The sequence below is a fragment of the Apium graveolens genome, chromosome 1 (assembly GCF_009905375.1).
Source record: "Apium graveolens cultivar Ventura chromosome 1, ASM990537v1, whole genome shotgun sequence".
Taxonomy (NCBI): domain Eukaryota; kingdom Viridiplantae; phylum Streptophyta; class Magnoliopsida; order Apiales; family Apiaceae; genus Apium; species Apium graveolens.
The window spans coordinates 21,158,141-21,177,935 of record NC_133647.1 but is presented as its reverse complement, the minus strand read 5'-3'; the positions used below and the strand labels follow the sequence as shown (position 1 = coordinate 21,177,935).

The 19,795-nt window shown below is 34.7% G+C and overlaps 2 protein-coding genes across 2 annotated transcripts; both read right to left on the bottom strand.

Moving 5' to 3' along the window:
• Positions 1 to 3,895: 3,895 nt before the first annotated feature.
• LOC141719536 (protein RADIALIS-like 1) lies at positions 3,896 to 5,296 on the bottom strand. Its single transcript, XM_074521917.1, has 2 exons — positions 4,921 to 5,296; positions 3,896 to 4,171 (listed from the first exon to the last, which is right to left on the bottom strand). The coding sequence occupies exons 1-2, from the start codon at positions 5,181 to 5,183 to the stop codon at positions 4,147 to 4,149; spliced, it is 288 nt and encodes a 95-aa protein (XP_074378018.1). The 5' UTR covers positions 5,184 to 5,296; the 3' UTR covers positions 3,896 to 4,146.
• A 10,490-nt stretch (positions 5,297 to 15,786) lies between these two features.
• Positions 15,787 to 18,000, bottom strand: LOC141722194 (uncharacterized). Its single transcript, XM_074525033.1, has one exon. The coding sequence runs from the start codon at positions 17,998 to 18,000 to the stop codon at positions 15,787 to 15,789; it is 2,214 nt and encodes a 737-aa protein (XP_074381134.1).
• Positions 18,001 to 19,795: the final 1,795 nt, after the last annotated feature.

Here is a 19,795-nt window from a genome sequence, read left to right as displayed (position 1 = left end):
CCCCCCATTCCATGTTGCATGACCACGAGTGTGATCTGGTCGCCCAATAAGTCTGGTTAATGTTTGGCCCGATGCGGTTTAGCGGGGTACCCAAGACAAGACCAAGAAAGAACAAAATATATTACGAGAAACGAGAAAAAACATACTCCCTTCCTCCGTCCCAACCATTTGTTTACATTTGGGTTGGGCACGAAAGTTAAGATTAATGATAAAGCAGAGGTGAAAAATTAAAAAAGTGAGTAAAATGGTGAGACTGATTAATATTTAATATATAAAGCGGGTATAGTGGAGGTAAGTGGTGGATGAGCTTACTTTTTATATTATAAAATCTTTACTATTTCTGAAAAATTTTGAATTATAAAAATTGAAAGGGACATCCAAAAAGAAAAGTCTAAAGAAATGATTAGGACATAGCAGTTTGGACTGTTATCGAACAGTTTTTTTAACTATAATAATATAATTTTCTAGCTCATTGTTAATCTATACTTTGCGGTTCAACTCATTTTTGGCCACGACATGTTTGGTTATTAATCTAACTAGCTTAGGGTCTATGTGATGCACAAGTCTTTGTTAATATTTATATATTTTTTATTCTTATTTTGTGTAATTTTATTAAAATTCAATATAAATAATTAAATATTAAATAATGATTACATAATTATAATTTTATTGTGTATAATTTCAAGTTAGGTATAAAGAGTATATGATTGATGAGATATTTTTCATAAATAATAATGTAAATGTCTGTTGTTGCTGAGTGAGATTCGAACCTAAAAACTTATATGCATCTTTATAAATAATATAATAGTTATTGTTAATGAGATTCGAACTTGAGAACTTATATGTATCTTTATAAATAATAATATAAATATTTGTTGTTGACGGGATTCGAATATGAGAACTTGTGGAGTGTATTTTTTAGTATTTGGATCTAACAGCTCTGATTATTTGATGAAGAAGTTTCGACGATCGTGATGGAAATGAATAACTAAAATGAGGGGTTAACTAAAATACAAATTATACATCATTTCGGTTATTATAGGATTATATTGTATAGATGTCCGTATGCTTCTGGGCATAATTGAATTTCTTTAAAAAAATTAGCGGTGAACCCACGCACAATTTGTAAAAAATTTGGTCAGGGGTAAAAGTGTATAAAAATTTTGAAAACTCATTATTGGGTCGTTTGGTACTACTTTTCAGATATTAGATATGAATTTTTGTCATTCCAAACTCATACCTGATATTTGGTGGGTTTTTGATACCCTAGTGGGGAGATTGATATGAAATATCGGTAATCAAATATATTTTTCATTTTGCATATAATTTATAAATATTTAACACAAAATTAGATCAATAAATCAGAATAATATAAAACTAAAATTATATTAATTTTTTATAATTAATAAATTAAAAATATTTTGATAGTTAATATATTCAATCCACCGCTCAACCAAACACGTGATATAAAAAAAATATCTCATGTACCAGCTTAATCCGATTTCTGATTCCAATCTTATACTGCTATGGTTAAAACATCATGTACCATAATCGTATCAAAATCTCTCCAAGTTTAGGGAGGATCTATTACAATCAAATCCAAGAGGTCCATGATAGTGAGGAAAAACACAACCTACGAATTTGCTTGCATATGAGTCCTCATCAAAAGGAGGACGCATCCATGGCCTAAGTTCCTGAGACAATTTTTCATTATAGATGAGAACCACTTCAAACTCATTACTTGTATATTTTAATCAGAAATACCTTGTTTTTAGCTCCCTCAATGGATCATCTAATGTTAAACAACAATGCTGTAGTTACACCATGATTCTCTTGGCAACAAGTTGGGTTATAAATAGAATCTGGGACCCAATATCTTGTGTGAAGATGGCATCTGATCCAAAAAAAACATCTCAAGCTTCACTTCACCCTTTCAAGCTCTAAATTAGCAGAATTAAACAAGTGAACGGGTATGCTGGAGCACCATATTTCACCAATACGTAGCATCAGTTCGATGAATTCTCCATTAGTGCCGATAAATACCAGCCTTGGATCTGGCTTTGTCATCGCATTTCTTGGGGATACTGGAAAAAATGAATCTTGTTTCACGTGGCCAGAAATATTATCAAACCAGCCATGCGTGTAAATGAGAACATTATTCTCAAATTCAATAGTTCTTGACATTTCTTGATACACCATATTAAGTTCATCAATGACATGTGTAGAGTGTACTTCACATAATTATCGACAAAAAGATAAGCCTACCACCTTATAGTGAAGATAATCACGCTGAGGAGAGGTCAAGAGTTTTCCACAGAAAGCGGCTGCTGCATTTGGACTATATTATTTTCACACTCAGGTAATTGATTTTTCCCTTTGGCAAAGCCATAGTGTGTAGCTCCATAGTGTGATTCAATAATAATGTACTAGCAACATAAAATTCAATACACAACCTTGTTGGCTAGATCCATGGAATTCCTTTCGTTAGTGAATAGATATGATAGACCGAATTTATAATGAATTTTACTAATGTACTTACTAGCAGAAGTAGACGTATGACAAATATGTTGTCTTTTCGTGTTTCATGTAATGCAGTAGTGTGCTCCTCGTCCTCCCCACATTGTTTCTCTTCCTCTTTTTATTTGTTTATTTTCTCAGCAGGTCTACAAGACAGTCACAAGGTTCATAAAGGAGAAATTAAAAGACTTGAGGATCAGGACATTAAGTAAGATGTAACAATGTAATCACATAAATTACTGTAAGATAAATAATTTGCTGAAAAACTGAACCAGGAGTTGATAGATTTTCACAAGCTTGAACCATGGTAAATTTTCTCTACCTGTTTCATACCTTAGCGAAAAGCGTTTTTCGCGTATATTTGCAAATAACATACTCTGATTATGATTTGAAGCTGAGTTTTTGTATGCTGTGATCGCTTTTGAGAAATTTTTTAGGCTTTTGATATATGTAAAAGTTATGTTTATTATAGATCTTGATTTTTGTTCGTAGAAAGTTTAAGAATGTCGACGAAAACAGAGGAACAATCACATAATGCTGCATCACCGGCTAGTACTGGTCTTGCATGTTACAAAAACAGAAGTGAAGAAGAATCTAGAACTTTCATTGATGATGTCAAGGATTATATGGATGCAATTTATAGTGCTTCATGGGAAGAACACAAAACTTGTTTTAAAAACACCTTTGTTAAGGTAACTCTCTGCTCTTTAAAGTCGCTTACTGTTCTGCTTAGATTGTTGAAAATTTCATACGGTCTTAGGAGGCTGACAGTTCTGCTTCCCAAGCTTAGAAGAAGTAACCAGCTATAATATGGTAGCAATTTCTGGGATTTCGATGAACAATATTTTCTATACAAGTCTTAAACCATATTTTTGATTTAAGTACTACAATTTGAGATATAATGTAGTCATTGATTCTAGTTTTCCTTTGGCAATATTTTTGAACTTGAGATTTTTGCTAGGCATATAATTTGATTGCAGACTGTGTAGTTAGGGTAAGAATAAAGGTCTTACTTCGTGTACATGTCACATTGGATATATTGGAAGGTCCTAAAAAAAACTGAATAATGTGTTACTCCAGCTCATTTAAAACCTTAAGGTGTTAGAGGAAGGCTCGCAGCGGGATGACTCAGGTTCGACTCCCTGCCACCCCCAATATTCTCACAATTTATTATAAACACGAAAGCAAAGTTATGCCTCAAAGATGGGCGCCCATGATCTACTCTTCGACCCAAAAATGAGCTCTCGAGAGGGGGAGTGTTAGAATATAGATTCATATTTTCATATTGTTCCCCGACATGCAACTTATCATCATCATTTAAAAAGTACCAATATCAGCTCTTACATAAGAGAAACATCTCTGAAAAAAAATACTTGCATAAATGAAAACCGTTCTTATTTTAGATTGCAGAAAATACATAAGCCTTCTTGAAACATTGCATTAGTTAATACAAACTAACTTGGAAAGAGATGATAGATAGCATTGATATAAAAATATACTAGGAACTACTCACGTAAAAAGGACGGTAAATAGAACTTTTAGTGACTCTTCAAGTACATTGGCTGATCAATCTAATTGCAGAGAAGGTCTTTATTTGCTGCCTGCTTCACCTGCCTTATCTGACTTAAATCACCGAAGCTTCAGATTCTTCATCCTGCATGAACAACATTAGCAATAGAAGAAAATACGTGCGTCTGTCTGTATGTGTGAGTTTAGCAGCCTGTTTGATATAATTAGGGTATGATGATCAACGTTCCTGCACATATATGAATTTGATATATATTCTGGGGACTTTCCCAAGAACTTAAGCTATGAAAATTATACAGATAAGTGACTCGTAATAAGTTGCAGCTTTATCAGTAACATTTGTGTGTAAATTGAAATACCAAATTATGGTCTGTTGGGAAAGCCAAACTAGAGGTCCAAACATACTTCTCTCCTCTAGGACAGTGGAAGACTCGTAAAAGATTAGACTTCTTTGAAGTTGAACCTTCCCTTGTGAATTCTGGACAAATGAAGATTTCTCTACATCGACAATTTATTTATGAAGCAAGAAGAAAAGATTTTAATTGTTTATTTTGTTTATTCTGTTGGACGGTGAGTTCCTGTGTATGTGAATTGTAAAGAAGTAGTGACTGGTGATTTTGGTTGCAAATAATTATCAAGAGCTCGTCGAGAAGAAAAAATTTATCGTCTAAGGTATTTCCTATAGTGCCAGGTGTTAAACTATATTGTTGGATGAACATTTTATTAAATACATAAGCATCATGCATTCATTCTATAAGCTGCGGACCTTGTCTTGACCTATAATACAATAAGGTTAACGCGATGATGTCATGGTGATCATTAGCTATATTATGTAGTAAGTTCTTGTATGATACAAAATTTAGATAAAAAGTGTACCTCTCATCGTTATCATGCATGGAAACATGGCTACTGCCTCCAGTGGTTCTGTACATTGGGAAGGGCACTCTACCATTCTCAATTCTTTTAATATCGTCAACAAGGATTTCATAATGGTTCTTTACTTCATCCGCTGTTTTGTCACCAACAGCCTTAGCAACATTTTGCCAACGATCAGGTGTGTCCTTATCATACACAGCCAGAGCCCTTTCGAAGGCTTTGTTCTGCTTTGCAGTCCAAGAGTCGGTGCCACGTGAAGACATTGTTGCCTTGCAAATGAAGGAGGAGGCAGTTAAAGAAGTGAAGATGTTTACTCCAAGTAGAATGTTTGGAAAGACAAAGAAGAGAACTCTTTGAGTTTGAAGAGTTGATATCTGAAAAGAAGTGACAAGTCTTGTTCTTATATAAGCTCCTAGAGTAGAGGATGTGAGATGGGGTCATGCCACTGTGCTAATACAACTTCTAATGATTTGACTATCTAAAAACAACTGCTAAATTATACATAACTAACATATGTATCTTTTAATGATTGTTTTATTTCTAAAATCACTAATTAATTATCTTTTACATCTGGTATAATATCTTGATTTTCTATAAAAAAAGGTACAAGTTATTAGATAATGACAATAGCACAGGCACTTCCTTCTGAAATTCTGGCCTCTCTTTGTTATATAAGTACTATGTACCTAAACTTATAAAAAATATCCAGAATTGTATAGTTATATCAACAGGATCACAAACCTAACTCAATATTATCAAGTATATATTCTGGTGGTTTAGAGCCCTTGAGGATAAGCCTCCAATGAAAAATCTACTTCAGAAAAAAGCTCTCTTATCTGTAAGGTTAGTAGTCAGACTCTCAATCTCTGTTTTCTGAGAACACTATCTTTGTGGGCCGATTTCCTGTGACTGCTCATGAACAACTCTTAACAGGGTGCCTGAATCCAATCTTTTATGAGTAATGCTAGAGGTCTCCAAACATTCACCAAATGATGTACTGAATGATATAATGTGGCATTACATCATTTGCTAAATATTTTCATTATTATTAATTGTAGCCGACTGCCTTGTAACTCATTCAGTTCATCTCTTCAGACCTCTCACATATATTCTCTTAATAAAAACTTCTGAGTTAAGCCTTTTATTTCAAAGTTTTACAAGAAAATAGTACAGATAAAATGACTACCTTCCTATTTAATCATATCGTTTATACATGTATCCTTGAAATAGAGGATCAGATCTTTGTAGTACTTTGTCCTGAACAATATTCCAAGTAATATAGCTGGTTCTCTGTCCGTACAATGATAATGGTATGTTTTTTTCTACAATAAAAGAGTGTACACAATACCTTTCTCTTTATCACCCGGGACCCTATTTCTGGAACTTGTGTTTTTTAGCTACTGAAAAGTTCTCACAATTTACTGTTTCTCTCATTCAATTGTTGTTTCTTATACATGCACCTAAGGTTCTTACTTGCATTCAGTCATTAACCAAGAATAATCTCTGTATTCTGCATTTACATGTGTCATTTTTTATCGTTTCTCTTTTCTTTGCATCTCATTTTTATGCATGATGCAGAATTCGACCTCTGTTAAGCGAGGTCAAGCTAGCGCTTAACCCATATAGGACCCTCAAAACGATGTTCAGCGTTCCAAAACAACAATATCCAAGGCTTCCATGTGACTGACTGGAGGATGGGTTGTTAGATATGAGATCACAACTAATGTTCGGGAAATTCTCGGATATTCCTGAGTAATCTTAGGTTAATATCACTGTCTAGAATAGGTTAACAGCCACATGTTGTACAAATTGCACCTAACAAATAATTATTATGATAAAGTAGTTCTGGTTCTGGCTATAAAGCCAATAGTACAAAATGTAACAGAAAATCTTTAGATGATTTGATAATCTGGTTTGTTGTCTGAAACTAGTTAGTTGAAGCTCTGAACATGCCCCTTAGCAATACCTATAGGTGTAGTTTGATTTTTAACTAAATATGGAACTGAAAAGTAGCTTTTGATTTCCAATTTCAGACATTTTTCATAGCTGAAAGATTTATCTTAAGAGTTTTCCTTGAGTTGGATAAACATATGGTTATTTAGATAGACTTCCTATCTCTTTTACCTTTTACATCTGATTTTGATGAGGTTGTACAATTATATACTTGCTTATATCAGGCATGTCATGGACTACCAGATTATGTACTTTTTGTAGTAATTGGAATCTTTTTTTTTTAACCACAATTTAGAAGTATGTTTAATCATTCAGTTTGGCGTCATTTTACCTTGTGGCCTCCTTTTCCTGGTATATTTGGATGTAGTATCCCTTGCCTAATTTCCTATCAAATAAAATTCTAGAGCCTATTATTGTTAAATTAAATGCAACATCTAGGCTGGCTCCTAGATGAGCATGGTATGGAGAAAGTCCTGATGCACACATTACCTGTTCATCATTGTTAGCTAATTCTGCCTTTTCAATCCGCGTACTAACTAATGTTGATAATTAACATAGCTTCCAGCCTCATTCAATCATAAGCTTGAACAACTTGTGCAGGTTGTTTCGAGTCAATTAAAAGTGGCCATGATTTTGAATTTACTAGTTGAATGTATTACAATATAGGATCCTTTCATGTACCTGAATGAAATAGTTACTCAACAATTATTTTTCTTTAGAATTGAACCGGAAAAGTAACTGACTTGAAGAAAGGTACAATTCTGTCAATACTGTTGGAGACTTGTGGTGATATCTATATAAAAGTATCATTTTTAAGGGTTTGGGAAATGGAATATGGGATAGGAGATTTTTATGCAGCAAGTAGATTAGATTTGTCTAAACATCTTGCCAGTTGACTCATTCTTTTCTAGAATCCAAGACAAAAGATGAGTTAAAAGGCAATTTCAGACATTAAATGATCTTTACATTATCTATTTTTCATGAGGTTTCTCTTGGACACATATGTTGTTACTGTTTCTAATTTAGCATGGTACTCTGATTAGGACTCATCTAAAGTCTAGAATTTAAGGATTTAGCTGAAAAGCAGCAAATTTGGATACAATCAAAGTGTTGTTTTCAAACCAAGCTGTACATGTCACATTCTGCATAAGTTGGCCACACACTACACTAAGTCTTCAGTGATCATTAGCTGAAGACTACATTCGTGAGATTTTATGGATTCTGCTCAGACAAACTTGCGCTGAAAACTGAGATTGTCGATACATTTTTTTGTTGGAAACAAGAAAGCTTATCATTTTTGTGTATTTAGATAGTAACATATGTGGATAATTTTCATTTTTATTACAGTGATTCTTCTTTCAAGTTAAAGAATATCAACCCAGTGATCCAAAAACATTAAAACAGCGATTCCTGTTGGTGCAAAATGTATTATTCACTATGATTTGAAGCTTACTTGCATCGTTGGAGTCAACGAGCTCAGTTAATAATTTTTACTCGATTCAGGTGAATCTAGAGGCCTGAAACAAATAACCAATGTGTGGCTAACTCTAGCAGTCTTCTGTTACGATCTGATGCCGAGTACTGAAGGCCAGTACATTAACTGGTGGGGGCCTAAAAATAACTAGATCCATGCCTACTCAACTAAATTGTACTTGATTATTCCTTTCATAGATTCTTTGAAGAGACATAAAGATATAGTGGGACATTGATTAGAGCATTCTTCAGTTGTCATCGTGCAGTGGGATTCAATTTGTTTTGTTTGCTGTGCATTTTGTGGAAGATAATTGTAATAGCCTGTGTAGAAACTTGAAAAACAAATTTGAAAGTATTTCATTAGCAACACTTGGTAGGGCAACAAGTTTTACGCGCGAACACAATATACAAACGAGATTAATAAACATATCGATATGCCCAAAAGAGATACGAAAAGCAAGATGAAGCAGAAGCTACCTGATGAAAGAGCTCGAGGAGGAGTACTGCACTATCATTAGAAAAGGTGATACAGTCGATTTATCAAAGCTTCTCTTCACCAAATAAAGAAATTATCTCATCAAATACCACAATCAACAGGTATGTGTTATTATTTTTTCCGACCGACCATTTTTGTTATCTTTCCGGTGCATTTTATAATTTATACATAATATCTACACATAAGTGATCAAGTGTTACGTTAAATATTGATCTACATAAACGTTCCGATATTGAATATCCTTTTTTACCATGACTAACAGAGCAAACAATGTTAACAAGATAGATAAAAAATTTGTCGACAATTCGTCCAAATAGATTCTTTAATAGAGAATCATTCACCGGCGTTACGGGTCACTACGTGAAAAACTGGAATAGACATCGGTTATTAGCTGATGTAAAAAAAAATCCTGATCGATGTCTTCGTCGGTGTAGAGAAAGGTCCCCCCTTTGACAACGGTTTTTAACCGATGTAAAACATAGCTTTCCACATCGTTTTTTGGCAATAAACTGATGTCCTTTATTTTATACAAGTACCTAACAGCATTTTAATTTTGCAAACTAAGAGATTATAATCAATTTAAAGATATCACACACAGTTTGATTATAACCTGTTACATCAGTTTTTTCTAAAAAATGATGTTTATTAAGACTATTAACATCACCCCCATTTAAAAACTGATGTTAAAGATTAACATAGACATCGGTTTTTAGCCGATGTCTATACTTTACAACGGTTGTTTATTCAACCGATGTTAAAACACATTTTACACATCAGTTAGTAACCGATGTAAAAAGTATATAATTTTTCTTAAGGTCAAAGACATCGGTTTTGAACCGTTGTCTAAAGTATATAATTTATGTTAAAATCAAAGACTTCGGTTCAAAACCGTTGTTTATTTGATTTAACATCAGTTTGGAATTGCTTTGCCTAATGTTATTGAGTTGTATATACATCAGTTTTGGGTACAAAAGAACACAATATGCCTGTTGTTTTTGATTATCATAGACATCGGTTTTACATTTTCAGTGATGTGTATTATTCACATATTCAACAAGCCAAAAATTACCAATCGCAAACCAATAACAAACCAAACCAATCGCAAACCAAAACTATCAAAACTGAAATTGACTAATCGCAAACTAAAACTAAAATACTAAAAGTTTTTTAGCTATATATCAAGCACCAAACAAGCACGTAAATACAACAAAAGTTATATAATAACTTGCAAATCATCCAACAAAAGTTATAACAATCATTTAAACAAGTCGGACCGAATATCCACAATTCATGATCTGCCATAACTAGTCTAATTACGCAAGTCATTTCCAGCAAAGCGTGGTACTAGCGTGGTGGCAGACTACTTAAGCAGATTACAAGACCAACCAAACGAACGAACGATCAACTAGATGACAGTGTACTGATCAAACTAATTATTGTTCCCTGGTAACATGAAAACTAAACAAACTCTTGGACATATTGAAGAGTCTCGAATCGCACTTCATCAAGTTCCTCCCTTGTATAGCACTTTGAGTCTTAGCTGCCCACTGTGAAATTTACAGAGTGCAAAAACAACGAATTAGCATACTATACTATAAATATAAATATGCCCTGATAAATGTACATTTATTCTAGGTGTTTGCAGATTGCGCTAAATGTACATTTATTACCTTGGTAATGAATTTCATTTCTTTATCTTCGAATATGTCTTTCATGTAACGCATGACAACGTACCCACACTCGTATCCACCCGGTTGTTTCGTGGATCCCTAACCCAACAAAAAATTAACAATCAATCAATCCCAAAAAAGAAAGAATTTATAAAAAAACCATACTACAGTCAAATGTGTACAAATGAATACTTACGCTAAGGTTCTTAATATTGGGGTTTTTGTTTACCAATCCTTTCTGAGCATTATAAGATCTCACCGCTCTGTACAGAGTAAACATGCAGTATACATAAATAAAAAAATTTTAAAAAAAATAGACAACAAACATATATAAAAAAGTTCAATTAACACTACCGCGTTAATGCTGCTTCCAATTTTGGAAAATTTGTCGGATGGGCCAAGGGGTTAAGAATAAAGATTTCCGATTCCCAAATCATAATCAAAATCCAGTGATAACTGTTTAATGTTAAATAAATCAACAAGAAATTATAAAATATAGAGACAGTTTATAATTTTTTATAATTTTGCAAACGCTAAAACTTACTTCTCATTATGAGGCATGAGGATTATGCGAGAATCTCTTGTATTCATCTGTTCGACAATATAAGCTTCAAAATCGTCATTGAGCTTAAAAGTGGCCGCTGGATCAACAAATGCATACATGTCGGATAATTTTCTCTTACGAACCTCGGTATACAAATACCTACAAATAAAAATAAAACATTCTCCATAATTTGTTCTCACGAAAAAATAAAATAAAATAATAATAATGAATTAAAAAGGAAAAATAAAAAGGAAAAATTACATACGCCATATATGTGGATATTATGCCCTGACCAATCATTTTAAACTCCAACAAGGCCATAACATTCTCGTGCAATAAAAAACTGACTTTTTCGACTCCAAACACCTCAGCACCACACGGTATTTGTATCGAGTCTCCACTTTCTTTCAATATGACCATGGCATGTCTGTACAACAACATAAACCTTCGAGGAACATTGTCAGTAGATTTCACACTCTTCATCTCAGCCGACAGTTTCTGATACGCATTGACAATCTTTGTTTTCCTTGACTTCACTTCCTTCTTTTTCTACAAACAAATAAACAAATAAACAAGTATTCCATAAACCTTAACATTTTTTAGAAAATGCATTTATAATTCTCTGATTTTTAAGAAAATACCTCAGCAGTGGGGGGACTGAAGATGATCAAATTTTTAGGCCATGCTACAAGGGAGCCAACCGCTTGGCGGACTATCTCTATTTCACCAGCTATTGGTACCGGAACTAAGACGTCTTCCTTGATGGTTCCGTCTACCTGGACACGAGCATATCCGGGCTCAAGAGGCACTCCATGTACTAACGTAGATATTCCATCCTCGGAGAATACTATACTAAAAGCTACCTTGTTTTCAATTACATCCACTGCCATCTCGCACTTTCGCGGATCCTAAATTACATTTATAAGCATTGTAAAATAATAAGTCTGGAAACAATTGCAAAAATATTGAGAGATATACGTACAATACTTTTTTACCTTTTTCCCAGGCGGAGGGTCAAAATGATTAATGTCCGGACAGTCATCACCATTATCATTATTGTTTTCAACCATCAATTCACGTCAATCTGGGCTCAAGAGGCACTCCATGTACTAACGTAGATATTCCATCCTCGGAGAATACTATACCAAAAGCTACCTTATTTTCAATTACATCCACTGCTAGCTCACACTTTCGCGAATCCTAAATTACATTTATAAGCATTGTAAAATAATAAGTCTGGCAACAATTGCAAAAATATTGAGAGATATATGTACAATACTTTTTTACCTTTTTCCCAGGCGGAGGGTCAAAATGATTAATGTCCACACAGTCATCACCATTATCATTATTGTTTTCAACCATCAATTCACGTACAGCAGTAAGACCACACTTTTTCTTTATTTCAGCAACTCCTTTTTTTTCTTCAACTCGACAACTAGCCTTATCAGACAACATCGGCGAGTGGAGTTTGGCTGCACTAGCCATTTCCTTCATCGCATTCTTCAGCTCAGCAATCTGCAACATAAGATCCTCATTTCTTTTCTCAAAGTCATTCTTTGTTTGTTCAAACTCTGCTTTGCTCACTCTGCTCTTCTTGTCTTTCCCTTTCGGTAAATTAAAGTACGTCGATGGATTTACAAAGCTTCCTACTCCTCGAACTTTACCATAATGTTCAGGAGTTTCTAGTACAACAGAAAGCACATCCTCGCTTCCAGACGGTACAAACTCACCCTTGCGTTTCTTTTCAAGTAGTTCATCCTGTTAAAATTACACAAATTAAACAGGAGTGCAATTAAAACTAAATTTAAAAATGCAATTAAATTGGAAACATGTACAATTAAAATTAAAGCAAGTAAATTAAAAAGCAGTGCAAGTAAATTAAAAAGAAGTGCAATTAAAATTAAAAAGAAGTGCACATAAAATTAAAAAGAAGTGCAATTAAAATTAAAACTGCAACTAAATTTTAAAATACAATTAAATTGAAAACAGATGCACTTAAAAATGCAATTAAATTGAAAGATAGTACAATTAAATTTAAAACTGCATATGAATTTAAAAATACAATTAAATTGAAAAACGGTGCAACTAAAATTAAAAGAAATTCAATTAAATTTGGAACTTATAATTTTTTCAAATGTCTTATCCAACTCTTCATCAATAACTCCATCTGGTGGCGTACAAGCTTTTTTCCAGAAAATTGCTCGATCAGGTAATTCTTCAGGGGCTAGCCGCCCTGCTTTGATCTGTTAAAAAATGAAGAAATAAAAATGTTTAAAAAAATTAATGCAATACTATACTAAATTTCAGAGATAGCAAGAAACCCGTACTTCATCTTCCTCCAAACCAATATATCCTTTCCTTGAGGTTCTGTGTGGATATTTTCGCTCGCTAACTCGCTCGCTTTGCACTTTACTAATCTCCTGCACACAAGATATATTAAATTCAACACTAATTCAAATATACCACGATAAATGTGAAAGATATAAATATGAAAGATATAACTCCCAGCTTTTACCTGTCCTCACAGCCACAAATCTTCTCCAACAGTCCTTGCCAACATACGCATATTTTGGAGGGGGCTTGCTTAGCTTCTTCTTCTTTCCAATATACGGCTTCACAAATTTTCTGGTTAATTCAGACTTGAATTGTCTCCACTTCGTACCCGCTGACTTTAAGACCAACCCCTCACTTTCTAAAGCTACTTTGAAAGTATCCTGAGAGGAAATAATAACCATGTACAAGGTAAAAACTCATATACTAAACAAGTTACAATATTTAGGTAAAATAAACATGATTTATTTTACCTGCACATCACTCCATATCTTCGCTTTTAACTCTTCATCCACTGTTAGCCAATTTTCAAGATCAATTGGCACCATCGTCCTTTCCAGCATGCCAATATAAGACTGCAAGGTGTGCCTTGTGTCACTAATGGGAATTCTGATTCTGTTGTATCTGATTTTGGACTTTTGCCCTTGAGCTTTCTTCGTCACGACCTTGTGCATAGCACAAACACCACGTGTTGCTCCATTTTTTCTTTTCCTAGATTCTGTACTTGTAACCGTCTCTTGTGGAACATCAGAGTCTGCCTTTTTTCCATCTTCTCCAGGGTCATCTGTAGGCTGTGCGGCATCCAATTGTTTTTCTGGTGTCAATTGCTTCACATCAGTTTGTTTTTCAGGTGTCAATTGCTTCACTTCCAGTTTCTTTTCTTCATTTTTCTCACCGCCCTCCTCTATCACTGCATTTTTAGATATCAATGTTGTGGGATTCTTCTTCCCCGTTCTTGTGCTTGCAATTCCTGAAATACATGGTGTACATAATTAGCTATATATAATAATCAACAGTGGGAATAAGCGTTTTAAATGCATTATAGTAAAACATAAAAAAAAAATAAAGAGCAGACAATTATATAGAAATAACGCGATTGTAACAAATGTAAAATGCATTGAAACTATGAAACAACTGAAAATTAAAGACAAATTATCCAGGGTTTAGCAAAAGTATAATTTTAAACATGTCCAAAAAGCATACTTCTGTCTCTTACAATAAAAAATATCGAAATTAATTAAAAATACATCGACATCCAAATTCAAAATGTAATCATTTTCTAATCCAAATTCCCTCGACATCCTCTCGTTGATTTCGAAGACTAGTCTCATCTGCATCATCATCTACATCTACTGGGACATCTACTTTAGGGATTTGAGAGCAGAATGGAACATTTTCCAGTGTTGTGTCCCCTAAATCGTCGTCATTATACACCTCATGGTAATCTCGATTCGTGGAAGTTAATACAACTGACCTGGTAATATCGACTGGATCGTCGACATAGAAAACTTGCTTGACCTGGTCAACCGATACGTACTTATTATTTTTGTGACCTTGTCGACTAAGGTCCACAAGTGTGAAGCCGAGATCGTCGACCTTGACACCTCTATCGCTATCTGCCCATCTGCACAAGAACAACGGATCCTTAAATGCACGGTAATCCAACTCCCAAATTTCTTTAATAACGCCATAAAATGTCATATCGCTCTCCAGGGGATTTAAATCCTTGGCACTACTCACTTGGACAGTCTTAGCAACTAAAGACACGCCGCTATTTTGGACCACCTGCGCATTATCTCGGTCTTTTGTGAAATATCGAACCCCATCAACGAGAAAGCCTTCATAAGTCAATACGGAAAAATACGGTTTTCCTACAAGCCATCTTATCGTTTCAGGAACATCTTCTCCATTCCTTATCAATTCACTGACCTTTTTTCAAACCAACTAGAAAATAACCAATTGTGCTCTCCGATTAGCCATTGCACGGTCTTTTTTTTCCTCTCGATAGGTTTCTTCTAATAATTCTTTATGCATCCTAGAAATAAAAGTATTGATAAGGAAATACCATAAATACTCGCTAAAAGAAGATTGAGACAACGGTTAATTAATTTAACGTACGTTATATATGGATACACTTCCGAGTTGTTTTGAAGAACATGTAGGTGTGCCTCATCTCGCTCTTTTTCTTCGACTGACTTTATTATTGTAGGAGATAACAGACCATCAAGTTTGGCTTTGTCCTTCGGAAGACCTGTAGTTGTGCAACTCTGCCGAACAAACTCGCTGCAAAATTCTACAGATTCTTCACCGAGATAGCTTTCAGCTATACAACCTTCCGGATATAAACGGTTTCGCACATAACTTTTCAACACCTTATTGAACCGTTCAAATGGATACATTTATCTGTAAAAAACCGGACCACACAAACACAATTCTCTAACCAAGTGAATCGTAAGATGTATCATTATATCAAAAAAAGAGGGAGGGAATATTTTCTCCAGCTCGCACAAGGTTAATATTATATCTGACTGTAATTTATCCAATTTTGATACCTCGACAACTTTAGTGCACAAAGAATTGAAAAAAAAACACAGCCTAATGATGCTAACCCGGACATTTTTTGGGAGAATTCCACGAATTGCAACTGGGAGCAGTTGTTGAAGTAGTATGTGACAGTCGTGAGACTTCAGCCCAAATAACTTCATATCGGGCATTGAGACACAATTTTTTATGTTTGATGAATTTCCATAGGGAAGTTTCATTGATGACAATGACTTTAACAGTTTTCTTTTTTCTTCCTTTGAAAGAGTATAAGCAGCAGGGGGCAGGTACGTTCTCCGTGCTCCTACTTTTTGTGGAGCCAAATCTATCCTAATGCCCATTTCAACCATATCAAGTCGGGAGGCCTCGCTGTCTTTAGTTTTAAATTTCATATTTAGGAGTGTCCCAATAAGATTGTCGCACACATTCTTCTCGACGTGCATAATATCGAGACAGTGACGAACATGATGAAACTTCCAATATTCTAACTCAAAGAAAACTGACTTTTTCTTCCATGGACAGTGGACCTTTTTGGACTTCTTTACTGCATTCCCGAAAGCAAATTTAATCCGCTCCTGCTGCCTTAACACCTCTTTCCCAGAATGGATTTGACGAGCATTTCCTAACTCTTGCTCACCATTAAAAGCCGTCTTTTTCCTCCTATAAGGATGATTCCTAGGTAAATATCGACGATGGCCTTGAAAACACATTTTCTTGGTATAAGGTAAATAGTTGGCTACAGTATCGTCGCCATAAACTGGACAACACATGTAACCCTTGTTGACACAACCGGATAAGTTCCCATAAGCGGGAAAATCATTTATTGTCCACATTAATATTGCCCTCAAAATGAAAGAAGATTTAGTATGAGCGTCATACGCATCTGGTTCACCTTCTTTACAGAGCATTTTGAGATCATCAATAAGTGGTTGCAAAAAGACGTCAATGTTATTACCTGGCTCTTGCGGACCTGACACTAATATTGTTAACATCAAGAACTTTCTTTTAATGCACAACCACAGAGAAAGGTTATATGTTGTCAATACTACTGGGCAACAGCTATACCTATTGTTCATGCCATTGTTATGGGGGTTTATATCATCCGCCGCCATGGTTAATCGAAGATTTCTCGGCTCATTACCAAATTCTAGCCATTTATAATCGACATTCCGCCATGAAGGAGAGTCGGCTGGATGACGCATCTGCCCATCTTGACTTCTTTGGTTAGCATGCCAAGTCAGAAGCTTAGCGGTAGAATTCGACTTAAATATCCGTTTAAATCTTGGAATGATTGGAAAATACCACATAACTTTAGCCGAGACATTAACTCTCACTTTACCATCCTTGCCTAACTTCCAGCGAGATATGTGGCACTTGGGACACTCGACAAAATCAGAATTTACACCTCTACATAGAATGCATTCGTTCGGACATGCATGGATCTTAATATATTTAAGACCTAAATCGGATAGGGTTTTCTTAGCTGTGTATGCATTACTTGGCAAGACGTGATCTTTAGGAAGTAAGGAGCCAACGGAAGAAAGTAAATCCGTAAACGCACTATCACTAATACCAAATCTTGCTTTCCAGTTATGTAACTTGAGCATCGAATCTAATTTACTAGAATCGCTGCCTTCAAACAAAGGTTGCTCGGCATCGGCCAAAAACCTCTTAAACTCCTCTGAATCCTTATCACAATCATCGCCCAAATTACCCCGGTTATTATATGCTGCTTCACAGATATCACCTACCTGTGATGCAGCAAAATTTTCTTCAACGTTCTGTTCAATATTTTCCGAACACGGAGGTGGCATTGTGCTACCGGCCGATGACCTACAACTAGCTTTAGCTCCATGCCAAATCCAATCGATGTACCCTAAACTAAAACCATTTTCATATAGATGCCCCCTAACGATTTTTACCGAGAATTTCTTAAAATTGCAGTAACGTGCACATGGACAGGGTATCATCTTAGGATCCTTACAGTTTTCTTCAACAAATATCAAAAACTTTTCAACCCCAGTTTCATAGTCTAATGAATCCTTATCTGCAGATATCCATGACTTATCCATATAACCTACCTGATCATATTTTCAAATATTAAATAAAAATTCATAATTTACTAACACCTAATCATTTTCTTGAGTATATAATAACTACGCATAATTTTATTCGGATAATGGCAGTTATTAAATTATCATGGTTACCCATTTAACAAATTATGATAAACCCATCATACCATATACAATTACATTGCGTTTCACTAATTTTATACCTTTTTTTAACGAATACCTAAATTACAATTACGACTAGTTCTCCTCAAAATCATTAACATCTCTTTTGTATTTCACTAATTTTATACCTTTTTTAACAAATATCTAATTAAGTTTGTGAACTTGTTCTCAAACTAATACACAACACAACTGCCTTCCATAAATTGCACAGTTTATATAAATAAAAAAATTGTAAAGCCCCATATCTGCACAAACAGACAATCAAAATAGAAAGAGGATTACTAAAATACATACACATTTTAAAACATAAAATCAAAAAAGAAAGAGGATTACAATCATTTTAAATAACATTAGCACAAATATATCAACAAAGCCCCATTTCACACAAGTAAAAACAATGCATACACATCAATTCACAAAGATACAGAAATTCAGTAATAATCTGACTATAAGACACACACACACCAATCAAAAGTCCCAAAAAATCAAATTTAATTAAAAATACACTTATAAATTAGGGTTCGATTTCGGTGAAACAGAGCTCGATTTGTGTAAAACTTGCTTGATTCGGGTTGTATAAACACTTCTCAGGGCTGCATGTCAACCTTCTTGCTCGATCTGTAATTAGAGGGTTTAACTTTGTTTTAGGGCTTGTAAGGGGTAGAGGTGAAAGAGAGGGGAAAGTGATAGTTGAGAGGTGAGAGACGGAGACGCAGATGGAGAGAGAGAGAGAGAGAGAGAGAGAGACGGAGATGGAGAGAGAGAGAGAGAAGTCGGGGAGGGAGAGTGTACCGAGAGAGAGAGGTCGGGGAGGGAGAGCAGTGAGAGAGAAGGGGGGAAATGAATTTTGTTTAAGTGAAAATTTCCCCCCTGTTTTTTTAGTTGTAAAGGGGGAACAATTTGTTAGTATTTTTTTAATTTTTTAAAAAGCAGTTATATACAACGGTCTGCCATGAAACTGATATGAATAATGCTGTTTCACATCGGTTTGAGAGCAACTGATGTCAAAAATTGTTTTTACATCGGTTGTTTTTGTAACTGATGTAAAAAGTGTGATGTCCATTCCAGTTTTTCACGTAGTGGGTGTTAGGGCAACTCCCCTCTTAACTATATCCTCCGCCGGTAGTTAAACAGTTCCATATATACATATTTTTCAAATTAAATCCCCTCTAATGTTGTTGTCCTGTTAGCTATAATTATATAAATCCAAGATTGGGACGCTAAATTTATTGATCCTCCTCTCCTCATTTATAACTATACATCCTCTATAATTATACAGCTCATCTCCCGCTATTTGTTTCTCCCCCTTCTTCTCATTTTTTGGTGCCAAGGTATGATCTAATTGCTTTTCATCTAATTCTTTTTTAATTTAGGGTGAATAGTTTATTCTAGATTCATTTGATTAATATCATTTTTGTATGTTCATTTCAAAATCAAGTGTTCTTCTGTTCTGAGTTAGGGTTTTGGTTCTAGCAAAATTGAGGATTTGTTTTGAAAATTTTCAATTCCTCACGTTTTTGTGTACTTTTTTTACAGAAAAATGGAAGGCTCATTCACATCTTTACTAAATGATAGTTTCGTTGAAGATTTGGTATTGTTTGAACCACCCTCTCAGTCTCAACCCCCTCTCAAC